Below are 21,874 nucleotides of genomic sequence, written 5' to 3'. Positions count from 1 at the left end.
ATGCCCTGAGCTGAAGGCAGAGACTCAACCGCTGAGCCACCAGGTGCCCCTGCTTTATCTTTTCTTATCTAAATCTTTATATTTGGTAGCCTTTTTGTAGATGGCATTTAGCTTGACCATGCTTTTTCATCCAGTCTAACAATTTATCTTCTAACTGGTGTTTTTAGACCATTCACATTTAAAGTAATTATTAATATAGCTAGATTAAAACTCACCATCTTGTGAGCTATTTTCTATTTGTTGCATTTCTTTTGATTTTTTTAAAGATTTTATTTATTTATTTATTTGAGAGAAAGAGAAAAGAGCATGAGTGAGTAGAGGGGCAGAGGGAGAGGGAGAAGCAGACTTTCTGCCGAGTAGGGAGCCTGATGCGCAGGACTCAATCCCATGACCCTGAGATCATGACCTGAGCGAAAGCAGATGCTTAACTGACTGAGCCACCCAGCCCCCCCCCCTTTTGTTGTATTTCTTTCTTTTTTCTTTTGCCTTTTATAGTGTGAATTGAGCTTTTTATTAGTATTCTTGTATCCTCCCTATTGACTTACTTATACTTAAAATGATTTTTAGGGGTGCCTCAGTCATTTAAGTGTATGTGTCTTGATTTTGGCTCAGGTCATGATCTAAGGGTCAGGGGACCCAGCCCCATGTTGAGCTCTGTGCTCAGTGGGCAGTCTGCTTAAGGATTCTCTTTCTCTCTCTGCCCCTTCCCCTGCTTGTGTGCTCTTTCTGTCACTCAAATAAATAAATCTTTTAAAAAATGGTTTTTAATGTTGCCTTTGGGTTTACAGTGTTCATTTAAAAATAATCTGAATATACCTTCAAATGATACCACTTTACTTGTAGTACATGTATCTTAGTGTATCTTACACATTTCACTACATATGCTGTAGTACCCAGCATGGGTAGCATAATCCAGCATAATGCTGTATTATTCATTTCACTACATATGCTACATATGTACCCAGTACATTGTTCACTACTATAACCAATTGTATGAAATTGAAAATGGGAAAAAAGATTTTATTTTGTCTTCATTTATTCATTTTTTGTATAGATCTAAACTTGTCACCTTTATCATATTCCTCCTGCCTGAAGAACTTCCTTTAATATTTCTTATAGGGTGGGTCTGCTGGTAATGAATTCTCTGTTTGTTTGTTTTTTGTCTGGGAGAGTCTATTTCTTCTTCACTTATGAAGGATATTTTCACCTGATACAGAGTACTTGTTGGGCGGTTTTTTTTTTCCTTTCAATATTTTCAAGTCGTCACTCCACTGTCTTCTTACTTGCAAAGTTTCTGATAGAACGTTTATTGTAATCTTTATCTTTATTCCTCTGTGTGTTGCCTTTTAGCAATTTAAATATGATATGTCCTGGTGTATGTATTTTTTGGGGGAAGAATATATTTATCTTGTTTGGTTTTTGGAGCTTCTAAAGTCTGTAGTTTGGTGTCTTGTCACTAATTTTGGTAAGTTCTTGGGGATTCTAAAATTTTCTCTCCAATCTCTTTCTTCTGGCATTCTAAGTATATTTATATTATGTTATATTGTTTGATAAGTTCTCACATTTCTCATATGTTCTCTCCTATTTTCCTACTATAGTTTCTTTTTTACATTTCAGTTTGGATGTATCTGTTAGCTTCTCTTCAAGTTGATTGATTGTTTTTTCAGCTGTTTGAAGTCTATAATAAGCTTTTGTTATTTGTTTCTCTGTTTTTATTTCTAGAACTTCCATTTGATTCTTACTATTTTCATGCCTCTGTGAATTTACCTACCTAATCTTGCATGTTGTCTCTCTTTTCTGTTACAGTCCATTTAACATATTAATAACTACGTTTTAAATTACCTGATACTTCCAAAATCTGTCTGTCATATCTGAGTCTAGTTCTGATGATTGGTTTGTTTCTTCAAGCTGTGTTTTTGGCATACTTCATAATTTTTTTTTAATGCTGAACATGTTGTATAGGACAGGAAATACTGAAGTAAATATTTTATATGCTTAGAGAAGACTGCAGATTTCCTTTTACTAGTCCTTTAAGGTGGAATTTGTGTTAATTTTTAGAGGTTGGGCTGTGTTTGAAATTTATTATTGCTGTGGTTACCAGAGTTGATACTTGTTTTTGCCATGGGAACCCAGAGACTTCACATTTTCCTAGTGTCCCTTGTCTCCTTGCTTGGCTTTGGATTTTATCTTTGTGCTATTTCTCAGAGTCTGTCTCTTACAGCTATATTTCACTGTTACTCTTAGAGCTTATTAGCATGGTAATGGAGGGTGAGGGGAGCTCTGTGATGGTCCGTGAAGCCTCAGATTTAGGCAGATACTAGAACCTCCAGTCTCTGAGGTATGGCCTTCACAAGACTTTACTTGCCCCTTCCTTGGGGAGAGCTTCTCCTTTCTTTTTACCCAACTGCAGTATCTAGGTTAATTTTTTAAAACCTTACTTTAGCCTAGGTTTTTTTTTTTTAATTCTTAAAGATTTTTTAAAAATTCATTTATTTTAGCAAGAAAGAGTACACAAGTGGGGCTGGGGGAGAGAAGGAGGGAGGGAGGGAGGGAGAGAGAGAGAGAGAATCTGAAACAGACTCTGCTGAGCATGGAGCCCTGCACCAGCGAGTTGATGACCTGAGCTGAAACCAAGTCGGACACTTAACCAAGTGAGCCACCCAGGTGTCCCTAGTCAATGTTTTTTAAAGCTCTTAGAACCCTGCATTAAGGTTATTGTTAACTTAGAGAGTGAAGATTGAGCATTCATATCCTTGGTCTCTTTCTTTAACTCCAGTTGCCAGTGTTCTCAGGGTATAGGCCTTGATGAATTTTTCTTTGTAGATAAAGCCTTTTGTTCCGGAGGGAGATAGGGAAATAGGTCTGGGCTGATTGGCATTGCCTGTTCCATTCTCTAAGCTGAATTAGGGGTGAATGAGGGCAAGGATGAAGAGCTTTTTCTGCATTGTTTCAGATCCTTCCTGATCAGAGATTCTTTTGAGGTTTCTGGAGAAAAACCTTATATTCAGGTGGGATCACTCTTGGGATTATAGTCCTCAGTCTTAAGCAGTTTGTCAAAACTTGTGGTTTAAATCCTCCTAACTGGGGCATCTGGGTGACTCAGTGTCTGTCTGAGTGTCTGTCTGCCTTCGGCTCAGATTGTTATCCCGGGGTCCTGGAATCAAGTCCCACATCAGGCTCCCCTCCGGGAGCCTGCTTCTCCCTCTGCCTGTGTCTCTGCCTCTCTCTGTCTCTCATGAATAAATAAATAAAATCTTAAAAAAAAAAAGTCCTCCTAGCTGCAGTGGAATTCTTCCATGCTCTTGGGACAATATTTCCTTTAGTCAGAATGCTTTCCCTTCAGGGTCTTGGGTGCTTGTCCAGCTTCTTTTTTTTTTTTTTTTTTTATTTAAGATTTTATTTATTTAATTCATGAGACACACACACACACACACACACACACACACACACACACAGAGGCAGAGACACAGGCAGAGAGAGAAGCAGGCTCCATGCAGGGAGCCCGATGTGGGACCGATTCCGGGACTCCAGGATCATGCCCTGGGCCAAAGGCAGGTGCTCAACCGCTGAGCCACGCAGGGATCCCCCCTGCTGTATTTTTAAAGTGTGTGTGTGTGTGTGTGTGTGTGTGTGTGTGTGTGTGTGTTTGTTTAAGCATAGTTGGCATATAGTGTCACATTAGTTTCAGGTGTATACGGCTTAGTGATTTGACAAGTTTAGGTATTATGCTATGTTCACCACAAGTGTAACTACCATTATATCTCTGTTAAAATTTCACTGACTGTATCCTTATGCTGTGCCTTTTATTTCCATGCCTTCTTCAATAACTGGAAGCCTGTATTTCCCTGTCCCCTTCACCCATTTTGCCCCATCTCCTATCCCTGCTATATTGCCTAACACTTGGATCAGGAGAAAATGCGAATTGTGTGGGGAAGGGGAGAGTGGTTTTTTTTTTTTTTCCATTTTTTAAACGTTAGAAATCCACATTGTGGTCAGAGAATAACTTGTGAGACTTACCTTAGGGCTTAGCATGTGATCAGTTTTGGTAAATGTTCTCTCAGTGCTTGATAGAGTGTTCTGCAATTATTGGGTAGTGTAGGTCTGGTTAATTATGCTATAGAGATCTCTATTTTTATATTTTTCTTCCCTCTTTCTGGGTCATTTGTTCTGTCAGCTACTGAGAGAGGTATTAAAAGTTTCCCCATTGTGATTATGGATATTTTTTACTACTTGTAATTCTGTCAACTTTCATGTTATATATTTGAAGGCTATGTTATTACATGCATACAACTTAATCTGTTATATCTTACTGATGAGTTACACATTGAATCCTAAGAATTCTATACCTATAAGTGCTTTTTTGCATTAGAGTCTACTTTGAGTACTATTAATATGGCTAGAGAGGCTTTCCTTTTCTGTATGACCTTTTTATACTTTTCATTAAAAATTTTTATTATTTATTTATTCATGAGAGACAGAGAGAGAGAGAGAGAGGCAGGCAAAGACAGGCAGAGGGAGAATCAGGCTCCATGCAGGGAGTCTGTAGTGGGACTCGATCCCGGGACTCCAGAATCATGCCCTGGACTGAAGACAGGTGCTCAACCACTGAACCACCCAGGGATCCCCCCTATACTTTTCGTTTTTAACTGTTTTCTATCTTTGTATTTTAGGTGTGATTCTTGTGAACACTGTAATAATTGAATCTTGTTTTTTATTAGTGTAATTATTTTTGTCTTTTGATCTGATTACATTAGTATAATTCCTGAAATATTTGGGTTTACATTTGACCTCTTCCATTTTGCTTTTTATTTTTATTTTTTAAAAGATTTTATTTATTTATTCATGACAGAGAGTGAGAGAGAGAGAGAGAGAGAGAGGGAGAGAGGGAGGGATGGAGAGAGAGAGGCAGAGACACAGGCAGAGGGAGAAGCAGGCTCCATTCAGGAAGCCCGAAGTGGGACTTGATCCTAGGACCTTGGGATCATGCCCTGAGCCAAAGGCAGATGCTCAACCGCTGAGCCACCTAGGCGTCCCACGTTTTGCTTTTTATATGTTATACTTGTTCTGTGATCTTCTTTTGCGTCTTTTTTTTTTTTTACATTCATTTGGGCATTTTAATTTTGTATTTTCTTTCTTTGTATTTTCTTTGGTATTGCTATTTAATTAATGTAGTAATTATACTATTTCAAAAATGTTTACCGTAGAGAACATATATTTTCTTCTTTTTTAAAAAATGTTTAGGGTTCCCTGGGTGGCGCAGCGGTTTGGTGCCTGCCCTTTGGCCCAGGGCGCGATCCTGGAGACCTGGGATCGAATCCCACGTCAGGCTCCCGGTGCATGGAGCCTGCTTCTCCCTCTGCCTATGTCTCTGCCTCTCTCTCTCTCTGTGTGACTATCATAAATAAATTTAAAAAAATGTTTAGTTTTTTAATATATAATAATAGTCATAAGGTACAAAAGATTATGTGATAGGAAGTCCTCTCTCACATTTACCCACCAGCCACCCCATGCTTTGGCTGCCTCAGGAATCCCTATCCGTCAGTATGGTCATCTGGCCTCTTTACTGGCTCCCAAACATACTGTGTTTACTGCTCTTCTAGCTGGGAGTCTTGGCCCATATCTTCCTGCTTATTTATTCCTATTTTTGTCCTTCAAAGCTCATTGAAAGCCTCTTTCTCTTTCATGAAGCTTTCCAGAACAAATTTAATCTTAACTGATCTTCTAATGGTAATTGCGGGTTTTCTCACACATTTTAGCTTAATGATACTGTTTTGTGATATTTTCCTTAAGTTTTAAGTATGTAAATCTTACTTTCTGTCTCAGATTGTGGGTTCCTTGAGGGCAGGATAATATGCTTTCATTTGGTCTGTGTAATGCTGGGCACATAGCAGATACCCCCAAATACTTATCTAATTAACTTGCCTCTCTGCTAATGGCTGTCAGAAGATTGTTTTCCACAAAATTTTCAACTTTTGTGCCTCAATTGTACATGGTAGATACAGTTTTTAGAGTTAGTTTTGAATGCAGAATTGCAAAGAATTGCAAACTACTTGAAAAATTTGCTCATTAAATTGTGTTTTTTAGTACTTGTTTTGTATTTCATGTTATTTGAAGATTAGAATTAATTGCCCTTCCTAATTCAGGATTGTAGTGTAAAAATACTCATTGCTACTTACGACATGTATACTTTCTTAAGTACTAACAAATTAACACTCTTTTTTTCCAAAATATCTTCTTTGTTGATTACATTTTTGCAAAATTAGAAAATACTGAAAATACTAGGAAAAATTACTGCTGTCATTGAGTTATTAATGTTAACATTTTGTTATGTATATGTAAGCTCAGTTTTTTCTGTATAAATATAATAATTAACCTCTCCCCTTTAAGTTTTTCTCTTCATAATTGTTAATGTTTGCTTTTCAGCTTGTCCTAAAAGGATTCCTGTATACCTTAGAAGTACTTGAGGAAGAGTGATAAAGGCAAGTATATAATTCTTTATGGTTAGTGAAATAACTTGTTTCATAGCCAAACCAAAAAGCTTTGGTCACCATATCTATTATACCCCCTTCCCCACAAAATTAAGAAAAAAGAAAAAGAATTTGTATATAATTTGAATGGTTTTCCAAGCACTCTCCTATATATTTGCCAGACTTTTAAAACATAACTTTTAAACTTCTGATATTCAGAATAGCTTGTTTCTTTAATGTGAAGTAATGGTGTAATATGTCTTTGGTGAAACTTTTGTAGGAAAATTATTAAAATTTTTGAGAATTTAACAAAGTTCTCTGCAGTGCCTGGTCTGTAAGTAGTTACTTCTTCCTTCTCTTTTCCCTACTTTGTATTCTTTCCCCTGTCTCCCTTTTTCCCCGTACCTTTTTGCTCCCTTTTTTCTTTCTCTACTTTTTCTGGTTTACTTATAAGAACTTTACTTTTCAGAGAAACTGAGTGAATAAAAGAGAAGTCAACTTTTCTTTCCTATAAAAGCATACTTTGTGGTTGAATTTGTTTGTGTTAAACCAGGTATCTCAATATATTATTTTGAGAGTTTTATAAACTGAGCAGCTGTTACTCATTTGAATTTGCTATCTTATAGAAGAAGATAGGGGAATCCTAAAAAACTTTAACATTACTGAATTCATTTAGTGCTTGCATTCTTACTGTCAACAATTTTATATTTAGTTATTATATCATTGCTGTCTTTGGTATTGCTGTCTTTGGCACAGTATTTTACCTTCCTTAATATTTTTTTGGTGTATATTGAAAAATAACCTTAAAGATTTTCTGTTGGCATACAGAAAATATTAGCAAGCTTCAACATTTTGACTATATTTATTGTATTGATAACACAGTAATAAAGCAGATGATAGCTGCAAGTATAAGTACTAGTACATTGTAGTGCAGCAGGTTGTTTTTCAAAATTCTTACAGCTTGATGTTTAAAGCTCAACTTAGTTTTCTTTAGGATTCCATGCTAAGTAAGCCTCTGCTATAGTTAGTATGATTAAGGAATGTCTTGCCTTTAGAAATCCCAGAATTCATTACTGTTCTAGTATATAACCTTTGCAACTGTATAGATGGCCTGTGTAAGTTTGGGCTTGACACCCTATTTCTAGTTTTTTTTTTTAAAGGAATGCTAGCATTTTTGTCTGTAATAATCATTTCCAGTTATTTGAAAATAAAAAATGATGCACAAATGCTAGTGAAACCTCAAATGAAGTTACTAATTATTAGAATGTACTGTTTTCCTTTTTTTAAAAATAAGAAGCGGATGGCCACTTGATTAGTTTATAACACTGCCCAAATAAACAAGTTTACAGATAATATCTTTATATACAAGACAAGTAGGTCATTTGGTTTTCCAACTAACCTTGACACCATTCTTTTGATCATGGTATCTTTTAACTCTCATGGAAGAATTTATTTTATATTTTTTGCTTCCAAAAACAAAAAAAGTCATTTGTATTATTTAGCTAATACAGTGCAAAAAAAGAAAAAGAGTAAATTGCTTCCTTATTATCAGTCTGCTGCTTTCATATCCTTCCATCTTCTTAGGGTCTAAATTGTCCAGTACAAGAAGAGATTAGTTACTGGATTATCTTGGTTACATAGTTCTTATTCTCTGAGGAACTCAATGCTTTGCAGAGTGGAAATAATTCAAAAACTATTAGTCTGCTCTACAAATTCATGAGGGAAGGTGAGTATAATTAAATACATGTACTATTGGCAACATAGTACCCTCAAGGAGCCCCAGAAAACTCAGTAAAGGCCAAGACAGTCATTAACCTAACAAGGATTAAGGGATTCTTTCTTGGCTCCCTTAATGGGAAGAAGAAAGAACAAAAGCAGTGCACAATCAGGACAAGGGTAAGAAGCCCCAGTGGTATGGCAGGATTTTAGCGTGGCCACAAAGAATTTGAGTGAAAGGCCTTGAAATTTCCCATTGTCATGACTGCTACTCATTTGCCTAGTTTTGGAGCAAAGGATTTTGTGGTATGTAGAAAGTAGGAAGGTACTGGTGAGAGATAAATGTCTTTGTCTTTGACGATGTTTATGCTCCTGAATCATGAAGAGGTCAGAGGGTGGGGAAATAGCCATGAAAAAATATGGACAGCAGAGCCACAATGACAGTACCATATGCATGGTAAGAAGGTCTTCTGAGAGTAGTTACAATGAAGAAGACTCTAGCAGGTTTGCATGCCCATCCCTCTGAACTCCAGCAGCTGGGAATTCACAGTGAACTCATATCCAGCTAATTTATGCCTTTTAGATTGCTGCTTGGTAGCAGGAAATCTCCATATCCCCAGAACATGACTACCAGAGGGCCTCTTTGGTAGTGACTTAGGCTGTTGAAACAAAGTACTTGGTAGAGTATAGGGAGTTTTAAAGCTCACTGAACAAATGTTGAGGGAAAATAAGGAAATAACCCCCTACACCATATTTTGTCCCCTCTAGCAGGTTCTGTGCATTAATACAAATTTATATATTTGCAAAAACTCAATACAAAAATACTACCTATTTCTTTCCATTAAGAAAAATCTCATCCCTACCATCTTCCGCTCTTGTTTTTTTGCATGTGATTTCCATAACCATGGCAGTTGTGCTGACTTTATATCTCTTAGTTTCAGCTTCCTTTTAATTTCCTTCATTTAATATTGGTGTATGGTTGCATTTTATCCTTTCTTTTTCTTTACTTTCTCATCATACCCAGTTACTGTGTTCCTTCTTTGCTTTTGAATTTATGTGGGTATGTGGGAGCTTCTGTCAGAGATGACACTATTCAGAGAAAGGGATTTCTTTGAATCTCTTCTTTTTTTGCAGGGTAGGGTGGGGGTGGAGACTGACTCCAGCTGTCCAACACTTGTCCATTTGAGATGTAAACTATCTTGCTTCGTGTTCCCCACTTCTGGAGCGACTCTGAATCTCTCTTCTTGATAGCTGGTACTGAGCAAAGCTCTCGTCTCTCTGAAGATAGATTCTGTCTGTATCATTTGCTCATATGGTGCCAGACGGTCATTTGTGCTTCAGAGAATTCAGCTTACAAGATTTCTATTACCATTTTCTTCTCAGTAGAGCAAATGTATCACCTCTATTTACCAGTGAACCTGGTGAATATGAATGGTAACAAGAAATTCCTCTTTTCATTAAAAGCTACATACAGTTAGATTGGGATATCCACTTCTCACTTTTATTCTTTGAATTTACTTTGCTGAGTTTCAGCGTATGGACAATTAACTGTGGTTATGAGTTGAGAGGAATTAAATTGCCCAATTATACTATGCATATTGAATGGTCTGTTCCCTCCTGATTTTCTGAGTTATGGCTGTTCTGTCAATGTTATGGTTTCCATTCCAAGATGACTCCTCTAATATCCAATTCTTCATATAATGAAATTTGTAGGGATTTTTTTTAATGTTGCTGTCTTCATTTGCTGTGTACTTGTTTTCTGAGCTTTTTCTCCTATTCTAGAAAATAATCATTACCCACTATCTAGAAAACTGTCTTTTAATCTTCTGATTAAAGATTGCATAATGATAGTGCCTATTTGTTTGGCTCGTGGCATGCTTTCTTTAACACTGGAGATTTTGCATGAATGTATAATAAGAGGCTCTTTTCTTTTCTTTTCTTTCCTTTTTTTTTTTTTTAACATTAGATAGGCATGAAGCCTCCGTCTCACAGCTGCATGTGTAGTTACTGTTGAAGCAAATGCCTACCTAATTTGACAGTCTTGGTGTGTTTAAAAGTTTTTGAGTTTGCAAATAAGCGTATTAAGTCTACTAATGGAGCCTTCGGGCAGTGAACAGTTATATGAGGACCCTGATCCTGGAGGCAAATCCCAAGATGCAGAGGCCAGAAAGCAGACAGAATCAGAACAAAAGTTGTCTAAAATGACCCACAATGCTTTGGAGAACATTAATGTGATTGGCCAAGGCTTGAAGCATCTCTTCCAGCACCAGCGCAGGAGGTCATCAGTGTCTCCACACGATGTGCAACAAATTCAGGCAGATCCAGAACCTGAAATGGATCTGGAAAGCCAGAACGCATGTGCTGAGATTGATGGTGTCCCCACCCACCCCACAGCTCTGAATCGTGTCCTGCAGCAGATCCGAGTACCACCCAAGATGAAGAGAGGGACGAGCTTACATAGTAGGCGGGGCAAACCAGAGGCCCCAAAGGGAAGTCCCCAAATCAACAGGAAATCTGGCCAGGAGATGGCAACTGTTATGCAGTCGGGCCGACCCAGGTCTTCATCCACAACTGATGCTCCAACCAGCTCTGCTATGATGGAAATAGCTTGTGCTGCTGCTGCTGCATGTCTACCAGGGGATGAGGCAACTGCAGAGCGGGTAGGTCTGCTAGATTTCCTTTTTCTGCTAACTTACTGTTCTTTTTAGCTAGAACTCTCCACAATTCTATTTGGTAACTGAAAAGAGGTATTTCAGCAAGTACCTCAAAGTTGTGGTAAAAAAATTAGTTTTATTTTGTTTTGTTTTGTTTTTCATTAAATGAGATGAATAATATTCATTCTAGCTAATGAGTGGATGCTTATATTCTTATTTGCTTCCTAACATATTGCTTTATTTTATTTTACCCTTTTTAAAACCTTCATGTGTTTTTTATGTGTTAAAAAAAAAGGCTTAGTTCTATGGCAGAGGAGCAGAGATGCTTTGTTCTTATTTTGGTTTTGCGCACGAATTGACTTTTTAAAAATAATTTTTTAAAAGATTTTATTTATTTATTCATGAGAGACACAGAGAAAGAGGCAGAAACACAGGAAGAGGGAGAAGCAGACTCCATGCAGAGAGCCCAATGTGGGACTCAATCCCCAGACTCCAGGATTACGCTCTGGGCCGAAGGGAGGAGCTCAACTGCTGAGCCACCCAGGCGTCCCTTGACTTTCTTACATTAATGAAAGCAAGAAAATTCTAGAATCTGGGTTTTTCTGTGCTTAGCATGGAATATACTAAATTTATTATAATTTTCATATACTGTACCATGTCATTGGCATTTAATATACATTTTGCATTCTGTAGTAGAGCATATACATTCTTATGATTTACTCTTTCTTTATTTTTAAAGATTTTATTTATTTATTCATGAGAGAGGCAGAGACATAGGTAGAGGGAGAAGGAGACTCCCCTTGAGGAGTCTGATGTGGGACTTGATCCTAGGACTCTGGAACCATGCCCTGAGCCGAAGGCAGACACTCAACCACTGAGCCAGCCAGGCATCCCTCTTTTTATTTTTTTTTAAAGATTTGTTTTCTTTTTTGAGAGAGAGAATTGAGTGCATGAATGGCGGGAGGAGGCAGATGGAAAGGGAGAGAGGTAAGCAGACTCTGCGCTCAACGTGGGGCTTGATCTTGTGACCCTGAGATCAGGATGTGAGCTGAAACCAAGAGTTGGACACTCAACTGACTAAGCCACCCAGGTGCCCCTATTATTTACTTTTTTTTTTATTAAGATTTTATTTATTTGAGAGAGAGCATGAGCAGGGGGAGGGGCAGAGGGTGAGGGAGAGAGAAGCAGATTGCCTGCTGAGTAGGAAGCCAGATGTGGGGCTCAATCCCAGGACCTTGAGATCATGACCTGAGCCAAAGGCAGACACTTAGCCTACTGAGCCACCCAGGTGCCCCTAATTTACTCTTAATAAACAGGTTTTTTAGGTTGGATGGGACAACTAGGCTTAACGAATATAGGGGAAACTCTCTTCATATAACTTTCATTTCCATGTCTTAATTAAGGTTAGTTGAGGCAAATAGGAGAAATAGTTCTGGTAGGGTTTGAAAACTTGGGTACGTGTAGCCAGGCAGGTAGTGACAGTGAGTGAACTCATGTTATGTGATTTGGACAAACTGAAGAGTACAGGTCCTGTCTAAAGGGGCAGTCTCTTTGTAGTTGCTTATTGTGATTTAGGACTATGAGCCTAGTCTTGCCAGGCCTTCTTATTTTTCAAGAGAAACTTGAAAGCTAGCTTAGTAATCTCTTGATTTTAGATATTATGGAAGCCAAACAGAACACATTTGTTGGCCAAGTCTGCCCTATAAGTTACCATCCTGCTGCCTTTTGGCTTTACATTTATGTATTCCATAAAGTTTTGATGATTAGTTAATCTCTTTCATTCTGTGTCTGCTTCTGGCAGAGGTAAGTTTATTTTACTGGATATTTATTTAGTCTGGAAATCCAAATATTGAATCTAGTACCTTTAAACCTCTCCTATCTGAGTGGGACATAAAAACAAGCAAACAAGTAATAGACAGGAAATCACTTCAAGAAGTTAAGCTTGTCTGGTTGCCATATCCACAGAATCAGATAGAATAATGATTCAGATCATTAAAATTAAAGGTACAAATGAGAAAAAGTAATATATATTTATGTGCATAATAGTTGTCTTTGTAATAAAAAAGATATTTGGTCATTGTTAAAGGACAAAAATGTTGACAATAGAAACTAACAGTGCAACTATATAATTCACATTAATCTGTACCAGACAGCACTAAGACATTTTTTTTTAAGATTTATTTATTTATTTTAGAGAGAGCAAGCATGTGCATGCATGCTGGAGAGAGTCTTAAGCAGACTCCATGCTGAGCCAAAACCAAGAGTCAGATGCTTATCTCATTGGACCACCCTGGCATCCCTAAGAAATTTTTTTACTAGTGATTCTGGGATTACAGACTTCTATCTTTAAAAAAAATTGTAAGTAAAGCATATGTATACATTTATATTGTTTTGAAAAACCTTCATAGAGGGGTGCCTGGGTGGCTCAGTATGTTAAATGTCTGCCTTAAGCTCAGGTTGTGACTCCAGGGTCCTGGGATTGAGCCCTGAGTCCAGCTCCCTGCTCAGTGTGGAGTCTGCTTATTCCTCTCCCTCTTTCGTTCCTGTTCCATTCCCCCACCCCCAGCTTGTATTTTCTCTCTTCAACTCTGAAATAAATAAATTTTTTTTCAATTTCATTGAGAGCCAAGGGAGAACATTTTTAAAAATTGTTTAATACGGGATCCCTGGGTGGTGCAGCGGTTTGGCGCCTGCCTTTGGCCCGGGGCGCGATCCTGGAGACCCGGGATCGAATCCCACGTCCGGCTCCCGGTGCATGGAGCCTGCTTCTCCCTCTGCCTATGTCTCTGCCTCTCTCCCTATGTCTCTCGTGAATAAATAAATAAAATCTTAAAAAATAAATAAATAAAACAGTATCTGAATGATAAGTGTACAGACAAGTTGAGAAGATGGAAGATACTTTTGGTTTGAAGTGAATAGAAAGCTTAGAGTAGGAGGGGGAGCTGGGTCTTTGATTTGGGTCTTATAGGAGAAAAAGGATTTAGATATGTGAGTATGTGAGGGTAGAACAAAGGGTTATTTCAGAAAGGGGAATGAGCAAGGAAAATAGAATTTATTGGCCGGATAGTTAATAGAGTGGTCAAAGAAACATGCATGTCGGCTGCCTCAGGTCCTTTTTGGAATCAGAATATACACTTGTCTCGTTTTTGTCTCACATCATCTATTCAGCATATTTGACTAAACTTCTGAGTGTCTGTTATATGCAAGATATTCTAATATAAATGCTGTGGTGGACAATAGGTACATAGTACTTGTTCCCAATCTCTTACGATTTTTAGAACTTGCAGGAAAGAGAATATGTACAGATAGAAGAGAAAGTAATTTATGAATTTTTTAAAAAAGATTTTATTTATTTATGTGTGTGTGTGTGTATGTGTGTGTGTGAGAGAGAGAGAGAGAGAGAGAGAGAGAGAAACACTCCTCCAGGGGAGAGGTGCAGAGGGAGAAGCAGGCTCCCTGCTCAGCACTGCCCAGCTTGATCCTAGGACCCTGGGATCATGACCTGAGCAGAAGGCAGACACTTAACTGAGCCATCCAGGTGTCCCAATATTTTATGAATTTTAATAAAGCGCTTTAACATAAATGATCTCACTTGGTCTTCTTTTTTTTTTTTTCACTTGGTCTTCTTAGTAATTCTATGAAATGGTAATGAAGGTCCTTATTGTCATTAATTCACAAACTAGGAAGCATAAGTGATTTCAGGATCACACAACTTGCAAGTAAGGAATTTAACTTTTGATTTCTGTAGGCTAGTTTTCTTTCTGTAACACTCTACTGCTTCCACAATATAATACAAGGTAGAATGTGTTATATGCCACAAGCAATATAAAAACATGTGTTTAGGGAAAGAGTAATTATGTCCGATGGAATCTGGGAAAGCTTTGAAGGAAGGGCTTAGGATGTTAGTATGGGTAATGGGGAGTAAGGATCTCCTCTAAGTTAAAGACTGGGGCGGGGGGGGGGGGGGGGGGGGGGCAGCCCCTGTGGCGCAGCGGTTTAGCGCCACCTGCAGCCTGAGGTGTGATCCTGGAGACCAGGATCAAGTCCCACGTCGGGTTCCCTGCATGGAGCCTGCTTCTCCCTCTGCTTGTGTCTCTGCCCCTCTCTCTCTCTCTCTCTCTCTCTCTCTCTCTCTCTCTGTGTGTCTCTATGAATAAATAAATAAAATCTTAAAAAAAACAACAACAAAACTCTGGGGAATAAAACTACTTAGTGTTTCCTTAGTAAATGTACACTCTTTGAGCGTATATTATGGACTTGAATGATAAGGCCTGTGACATTTTGGCTGATGTGTTGAGAGAAGGCCTACAACTGTCTACAGGCCTTGTAAGAGGTGCCATGTCTAGCTTTGATATCCCTCCCAACATCTAGTAGGACAACATTTTGTATACACATATCTCATGCAGAAATAGCATTTCAGGGTATTTTTTTGAATAATGAACAAATCCTCTTCCCTGTATCTTTTTTTTTTTTTTAAGATTTATTTATTTATTTGTGATAGAAAGTCAAGACACAGGCAGAGGGAGAAGCAAGCCCCATGCCAGGAGCCCGACGCAGGACTCGATCCCGGGACTCCAGGATCGCGCCCTGGGCCAAAGGCAGGAGCCAAACCGCTGAGCCACCCAGGGATCCCCCCTCTTCCTGTATCTTAAGTGTTGTGTCCTTTGGAGTTTTAACCATAGCCATACCACTCTTTTCACTTCTGTGAACTTAAATGCTGTCATACTTTTAAGCATACTTAAATGCTGTCATACAGCCTCTAACAAATATTGGTCTCCAACTGGACCAGTCCTGTGATGTTCAGAATTAGTTCTCTCACTGCCTGTTGGTTATCTGCATTGGTAATTCAAACTCGTCATTTCCAAATTTAAATTAATCATTATCTCTCATAAACTTTTCATTCTTCTAGTGTGTTTTCTTTGTTGTTTCCAAATTTGTGTGACTATAGAAGATATCATTTAGGACACTAGTTCTAAATACAATTTTTATGTGCCACTCCCAGGATTTCTAAGTTAGAAGAAAACTTTTAATCAAGGCCCCACATGATTTTAGTGCAGTCAGCCCATGAGTTTGATAGTTACTAGATATGACTTTCTGAAGCCACCAGTCACCCATGTTGGCAACCTTAAAGAGTTATTCTGATCTCTTTCACCCCTCAATCATACAGTCCCCAAATTTGTGCCCTAGTTTGGGCCTCCATCCATCTCCTTGCCCTTTCAGATCCTTTGTCCACACTGCATGTAGCTTGTGAGAGCTATCTAAAGCACAAAGCAAATGATGCCATTTCCACTGCTAAAAAACCCTTCACTGGGTCCACTGTTATGTGAGGAGTAAAGAAAGTTCGTTAAAATGTCATGCAAGGCTTTCCGCAATTTAGCCCGTGTGGACTTCTTTACCTTATGTCATTACTGCCTCATACAGAATTTAGCACTTGTTTCCTGCACTTTTTATTCTTCCTGTAAAGTTTTCATATTTCCATATTACGGCTTATGCTTTTAGTCATTCATTCAGCAAATATATATTACCTGATACATGCTAGGCACTGCAGATATTATGTGATATGATGTGATGTGATTCTTGCTCTCATGGAGTTTATAATCAGATGGGGACACATAAAACATAAAATTTTCAACTGTGGCAAATGCTACTGGAGCTGATATCATAGGGACATTTGACCTAGTTAAGGAAGTCAGGGTATGACTGCTGAGGAAGTGAAAGAGATTGAAAGGATAAACAGGTTTATCTGAATGAGGTAGTCGAGTTGCAAGTACAAAGGTCCTAAGAAGGGGGAGGTTTGCTGAGTACGAAGGATAGAATGGCAGGTGTATATACTTGGCAAGTGTGCATGCATTCAGGTGCATACTGGTTAAGACTGGAGAGATAGGTGCAGTTCATATAGAGGTCTGCAGACAATGTTAAAGCAGTTTTTCTTCACCTAAGAATGATCGTAGCATCAAAAAATTTTAAGCAAGGCTGGGGGGAGTGGAGTGCAATGTCAACTTTGTGATTACAGACTATCATTACGTTTATAGCATGGAGAGTGGGTTGGAGTAGGTTTAGATTGAACGTAGATAGATGAGCCAGCAGGCTATTATAGCAGTCCAAGTGAAAGAGAACAGTAGTTTAGACCCTGAGATCATGACCTGAACCGAAGGCAGACACTTAACCACCTGAGCCACCCAGGCGCCCCTATCTGACTTCTTTTTTAAAGAATCACTCTGCCTGCCATGTGAGTAGACTGCAGGGAGTCTAAGGTGAAAGGAGAATGGTTAGGAGTCTGTTGTAGAATTTAGGCGAGAAATGATGATGGCTGAAACCAGGGTCTTAGCACCCTTAAATAGAACAGTGAAATCAAAGCAAGAGAATAACAATGATCAGTTTGAAGGTCTGGAATAGGATTTCCCTAGAAGGAAAGGAGAGTTGATTAGCAAGAGAGGAGTTCTCTGTGAAGAAAGGAATAATGAGCCTTGATGTAAATCTTATGCAAGAACATAAAACATCTTAGAAAAACTATTAAGTTACTACAATAGAAGAAGACCCAATGAAAGAATAATAACTTAAGATGGCTATTGAGTGTGTGTTTTAATGACTGTATGCTAGAGATAGGCCGTGTTTTGAACAATGGTAAGATTCATAGTGGTCCTGAAGTCAAGTATACATTTTATGGTATAAATTTAGATTATTTAAGTAAATGCTTTGAAATTTCAATGTAGTATATAAATGTGCCTCCATATTAGGATACTATTAATGTTTAAAAATAAAGTGATAACATCAAGGGAAGAAATGAACAGAATTAGGGGAGAAAGGTAGCCTTCAGATTCAGAATAGATTTTTAGTTTGCTTCCATCAGGTTTTACATATAATCATTGTTTCATGGTGAGTCAAACTTTGAAACCCTCAGAATACTTGTAAGATTATTCAGTCAGATTTTATACTTCATCCTTAAATTGAAGAGTGGAAAATAATTATCACATTAAAGTTTGCTGATTATAATGGAAAACAGTTTAAAAAGGAAAAAGCTTCTGTCCTGAATTTGTCATATACTAGCTGAGTGATTTTATTTTATTTGGGGGGAGGGGACGGCGGAATTAGGTTTATTTATTTATTTATATTTTTAAATTGGAGTTCCATTTGCCAACATATAGCATAACATCCAGTGCTCATCCCATCAAGTGCCCCCCTCAGTGCCTGCCACCCAGTCACCCCATCCCCCGACCTACCTCCCATTCCACTACCCCTTGTTCGTTTCCCAGAGTTAGGAGTCTCCCATGTTTTGTCACCCTCTCTGATATTTCCCACTCATTTTCTCTCCTTTCCCCTATAATCCCCCTCACTATTTTTTATATTCCCCGAATGAATGAGACCATATAATGTTTGTCCTTCTCCGATTGACTTACTTCACTCAGCATAATACCCTCTAGTTCTACCCACGTTGAAGCAAATGGTGGATATTTGTCATTTCTAATGGCTGAGTAATATTCCATTGTATATATTAGCTGAGTGATTTTAAACAAGCCTGTTACTTAACTCTGAATTTTAGTGCTCTTGCCAACATTGTTCTTTGAATCTATGAAAAGTTGTACAGATGAAAGTGCAAACCTAGGTGAGTGCACCAAAAGCTTCCATGGTGATGTCTTAGTTTATGTACTCTTATATCTATTATTAAAACACTGTGGGATCAGAAATATATTTTGCTACTGTTTGTTTTTCATGCATTCGCTCAGTAAATGTTTGAGTATTTGACCTAACATTGTTTTTTGATCAGTGCTCTACAAACTTTCTGTAAGTAGTGATAGTAAGTATTTTTGACCTTCTGGTCTCTCTCTCACAACTATTCAGCTCTGCATTGTAGCATGAAAGCAGCCACCCATAATATGTAAATGCATACCTGGATTTGGCTGTGGTAGACAGTATCTGGGCTATGGCCCATACTTTGTCCGTTCCGGTTTTAGGTGCTGAGAATAAGCTGGGGTCCCTGGTCAGCTCAGTGGTTGGGCATCTGCCTTTGGCTCAGGTCGTGATCCTAGGGTCCTGGGATCGAGTCTCACACTGGGCTCCCCACAGGGAGCCTGCTTCTCCCTCTGCCTATGTATCTGCCTCTCTTTCTCTGTCTCTCATAAATAAATAAATAAAATCTTAAAAAAAAAAAAAGACACTGTGAATAAATGAGTGAATAAAACAAAACAAAAAAGGTAAGTAAAATAGTAAATAAAATAGTTATCTCCTACTTTTCAGAAATTCACATTAAGCTTTTGCTTTTATGAAATACCTATGTTAGTGTTTGTTTTGGCTATCTGAAAAAAATCTGAAGAGGACTTTTGCTTTTACAAAAAACGGGGAAAAGTGACAATGGCATTCGGTGTTTGTTTTGTAGCGAGCAGTTACAGAGGGCACAGCCCTAGCAGTAAAAGTACTACTCACAAGCTCCTTTCCTGGTAACTACAGTTCAAGCTGTCATAACTTTGAATTCTGCCTGTGAGCATCTGTGGTTTATCTCAATTTATTTTGTGCATCTGTTACCAAGATGTGTCCTAGTGTATCAGAAAAGCCTAAGAGAGGTCACTTTTTGAGTCTGGAGATGATCAAAAAGTTTTTTTCATATAAGTTAGTGGTAATTATTTCTTTGCTTTATGCCATTTCACCTTACAGAAATTTTCATATGAATGCTGTATTTTGTATAGTGTGAGAAATCCTTATACAATATGACAGTTGTGAAAGGAGATGAATTCTAGGACAGGAAATTTTAAGTACATTGGTCATTTGCCTTGATATGTGGGCAAAGATCTGAAGGATGGGAAGAAACCAAGAAATAACTGGGGAAAGAGTAGGCGAGGCAGAGGGAAGAGCAAAAGGAAAGGTTCCAAAAGCCTCTACTATAAAGAAATTTTACTGAAATTGGTTTTTCTTGGCATTGTTAACAGGAGAGGATGATAGTGCACACTAAGGCCTTAAGTCATAACCTTGTCTATAAATGCCAGATAGGTGAGGAAAAATACTTGGAACAGTTACTAGTAAGAATTTGATTTATGTGTATTAAATTTATATTGTATGGTTTAAATTTTTTTTTTTAATTTTTATTTACTTATGATAGTCACAGAGAGAGAGAGAGAGAGAGAGAGGCAGAGACACAGGCAGAGGGAGAAGCAGGCTCCATGCACCGGGAGCCCGATGTGGGATTCGATCCGGGGTCTCCAGGATCACGCCCTGGGCCAAAGGCAAGCACCAAACCGCTGCGCCACCCAGGGATCCCTGTATGGTTTAAATGTTAATGCTTTTCACGTTGTTAAAAATTCAGCTGAGTAAAATGTAAAGATCTTACTGGCTTTATTCAACAATTCATAAATGGGACAGCATCCGTTATAGCAAATTAAGGAGCTCTGAAGAGCTGTACAAAGGGAAAGATTTTTATAGACAGAAAGGGCCAGAAACAGGAAAGTTGTACTAGGCAAAGCAAAACAAGCAAACCAAAAAAACAGATTGATATTATGTTACTGTCCCCACAGGGCATCTCAGGGGTAATGAGGCAGATTACCTAATACTGATCAGGTAATTCCTGATTTGTTGGTTTAAGAGTATCTTTCTGGGAGAGGCGAAACTGTAATTAGATTCTTGGTAAACATGGGGCTTAGTATGTAAGTGACTCCATTTTGAGCCAGTTGCCTTGTTTTTAACAAACTTGGATACTTATATGTAGCTTTATTTATTTTTATTTTTATTTTTATTATTTTTTAAAAGATTTTATTTATTTATTCATGAGAGACACAGAGGGAGAGAGGCAGAGATATAGGCAGAGGGAGAAGCAAGCTCTATGCAGAGAGCCCGACGTGGGACTCGATCCCAGAACTCCAGGATCACACCCTGGGCCAAAGGCAGGTGCCAAACCGCTGAGCCACCCAGGGATCCCTATTTTTTTATTTTTAAAGATTTTATTTATTTGACTGAGCAAGGGAACATAGGCAGGGGGAGTGGCAGGCAGAAGAAGAAGCAGGCTTCCCGCTGAGCAGAGACCCTAGGATCATGACCTGAGCCAAAGGCAGCAGCCCAACCAACTGAGCCACCCAGGTGCCCTATATGTAGCTTTTAGAATAGTCATGTCAGTTTACTATTTCTAAGGTATAGTTTCAGGTGCCTTTTCTCCCCAAGTGGATTTGTTCACTTTCTTACGTTCTACTTATGTACATACGTGAATATACATATATGTTTATATTATTCAGACAAATTTCTAAATATGGAGATTGTAGTTGTCTTTTTCATTAAATGGGACATTTCTTTATACTGAAGACTTTTTATTCCACCAGTAAGTATCCTTGAGTAGCCCTGAGTTGGAGATTAGCACTTTGAGAGATATGAGAGCTACATATAAATTGTATTACAGCCTTATTCTCAAAGACCTTACAGTCTTTGGGGGTGGCAAGATTTACCTAAGTGGTAACTTAAGAAGCTGTGTGATGTAGTTAATCAAGCCCAGAAGTCAGGGGCCTGCAGTTTTAAATTCTGAGAATGACTTGTTTCTGTTATTAAATATCAATGTGACTTTAAACAAATTAAATTTCATAGGTTTCATCTTCCTCATTTTTCAGATGAGTTTACTAAATAATATTTATTGTCACTTCTAATTTGAAAATGCCACAAATTAAATTTCTACTTCCAGTCTTTTCCATGGCACACATAAAAAAATGAAATATCTGTTTAGCACAGCAGAGTAAAAGTGATAACATGTTCATAGCCAGGGTAATTGATCCAGTCTCTCTAGGCTCTGCTTGGCTACCTGGAGGTCTGAGGTGATTAGTATTTACAGCATACTTATAACCCATCCTTGTGGTTGAAAGCTTCAATAGAGAGAACAGTATAAAATCAGATGTTACTGAGTTAAGGGTGGTAGAAGGTCAGAGGAGGGTAAGCCAAGTATGGGGTCATGTTATTGACAGGGGCTTTATAGAGCATGTGTACTTGGAGGATGTCTTAGGAGGGTGAGGCACAGTAAATATAGATCTTCACCATCTTAAGACAACACAATACCTGCAAATTTCAAGTTTC

The 21,874-nt window shown here is 38.2% G+C and overlaps 1 protein-coding gene across 3 annotated transcripts in view; it reads left to right on the top strand.

The window, feature by feature from the left end:
* TMCC1 (transmembrane and coiled-coil domain family 1) overlaps positions 1-21,874 on the top strand; it is a 242,045-nt gene that overhangs the window by 61,040 nt on the left and 159,131 nt on the right. For 2 of the 3 annotated variants that reach the window (XM_041762790.1, XM_041762789.1), the window contains exon 1: positions 10,154-10,843. In XM_041762790.1, the coding sequence (XP_041618724.1) occupies positions 10,277-10,843 (567 nt within the window). In that variant the 5' untranslated portion in view covers positions 10,154-10,276. Of the gene's footprint in view, positions 1-6,423; positions 6,480-10,153; positions 10,844-21,874 lie in introns of those variants that run through there. The other variant, XM_041762791.1, reaches the window with a different exon arrangement.

The sequence above is a fragment of the Vulpes lagopus genome, chromosome 7 (assembly GCF_018345385.1).
Source record: "Vulpes lagopus strain Blue_001 chromosome 7, ASM1834538v1, whole genome shotgun sequence".
Taxonomy (NCBI): Eukaryota; Metazoa; Chordata; class Mammalia; order Carnivora; family Canidae; genus Vulpes; species Vulpes lagopus.
Note: the sequence above shows the minus strand (reverse complement) of the source record. Positions and strands in the feature narration are given on the sequence as shown.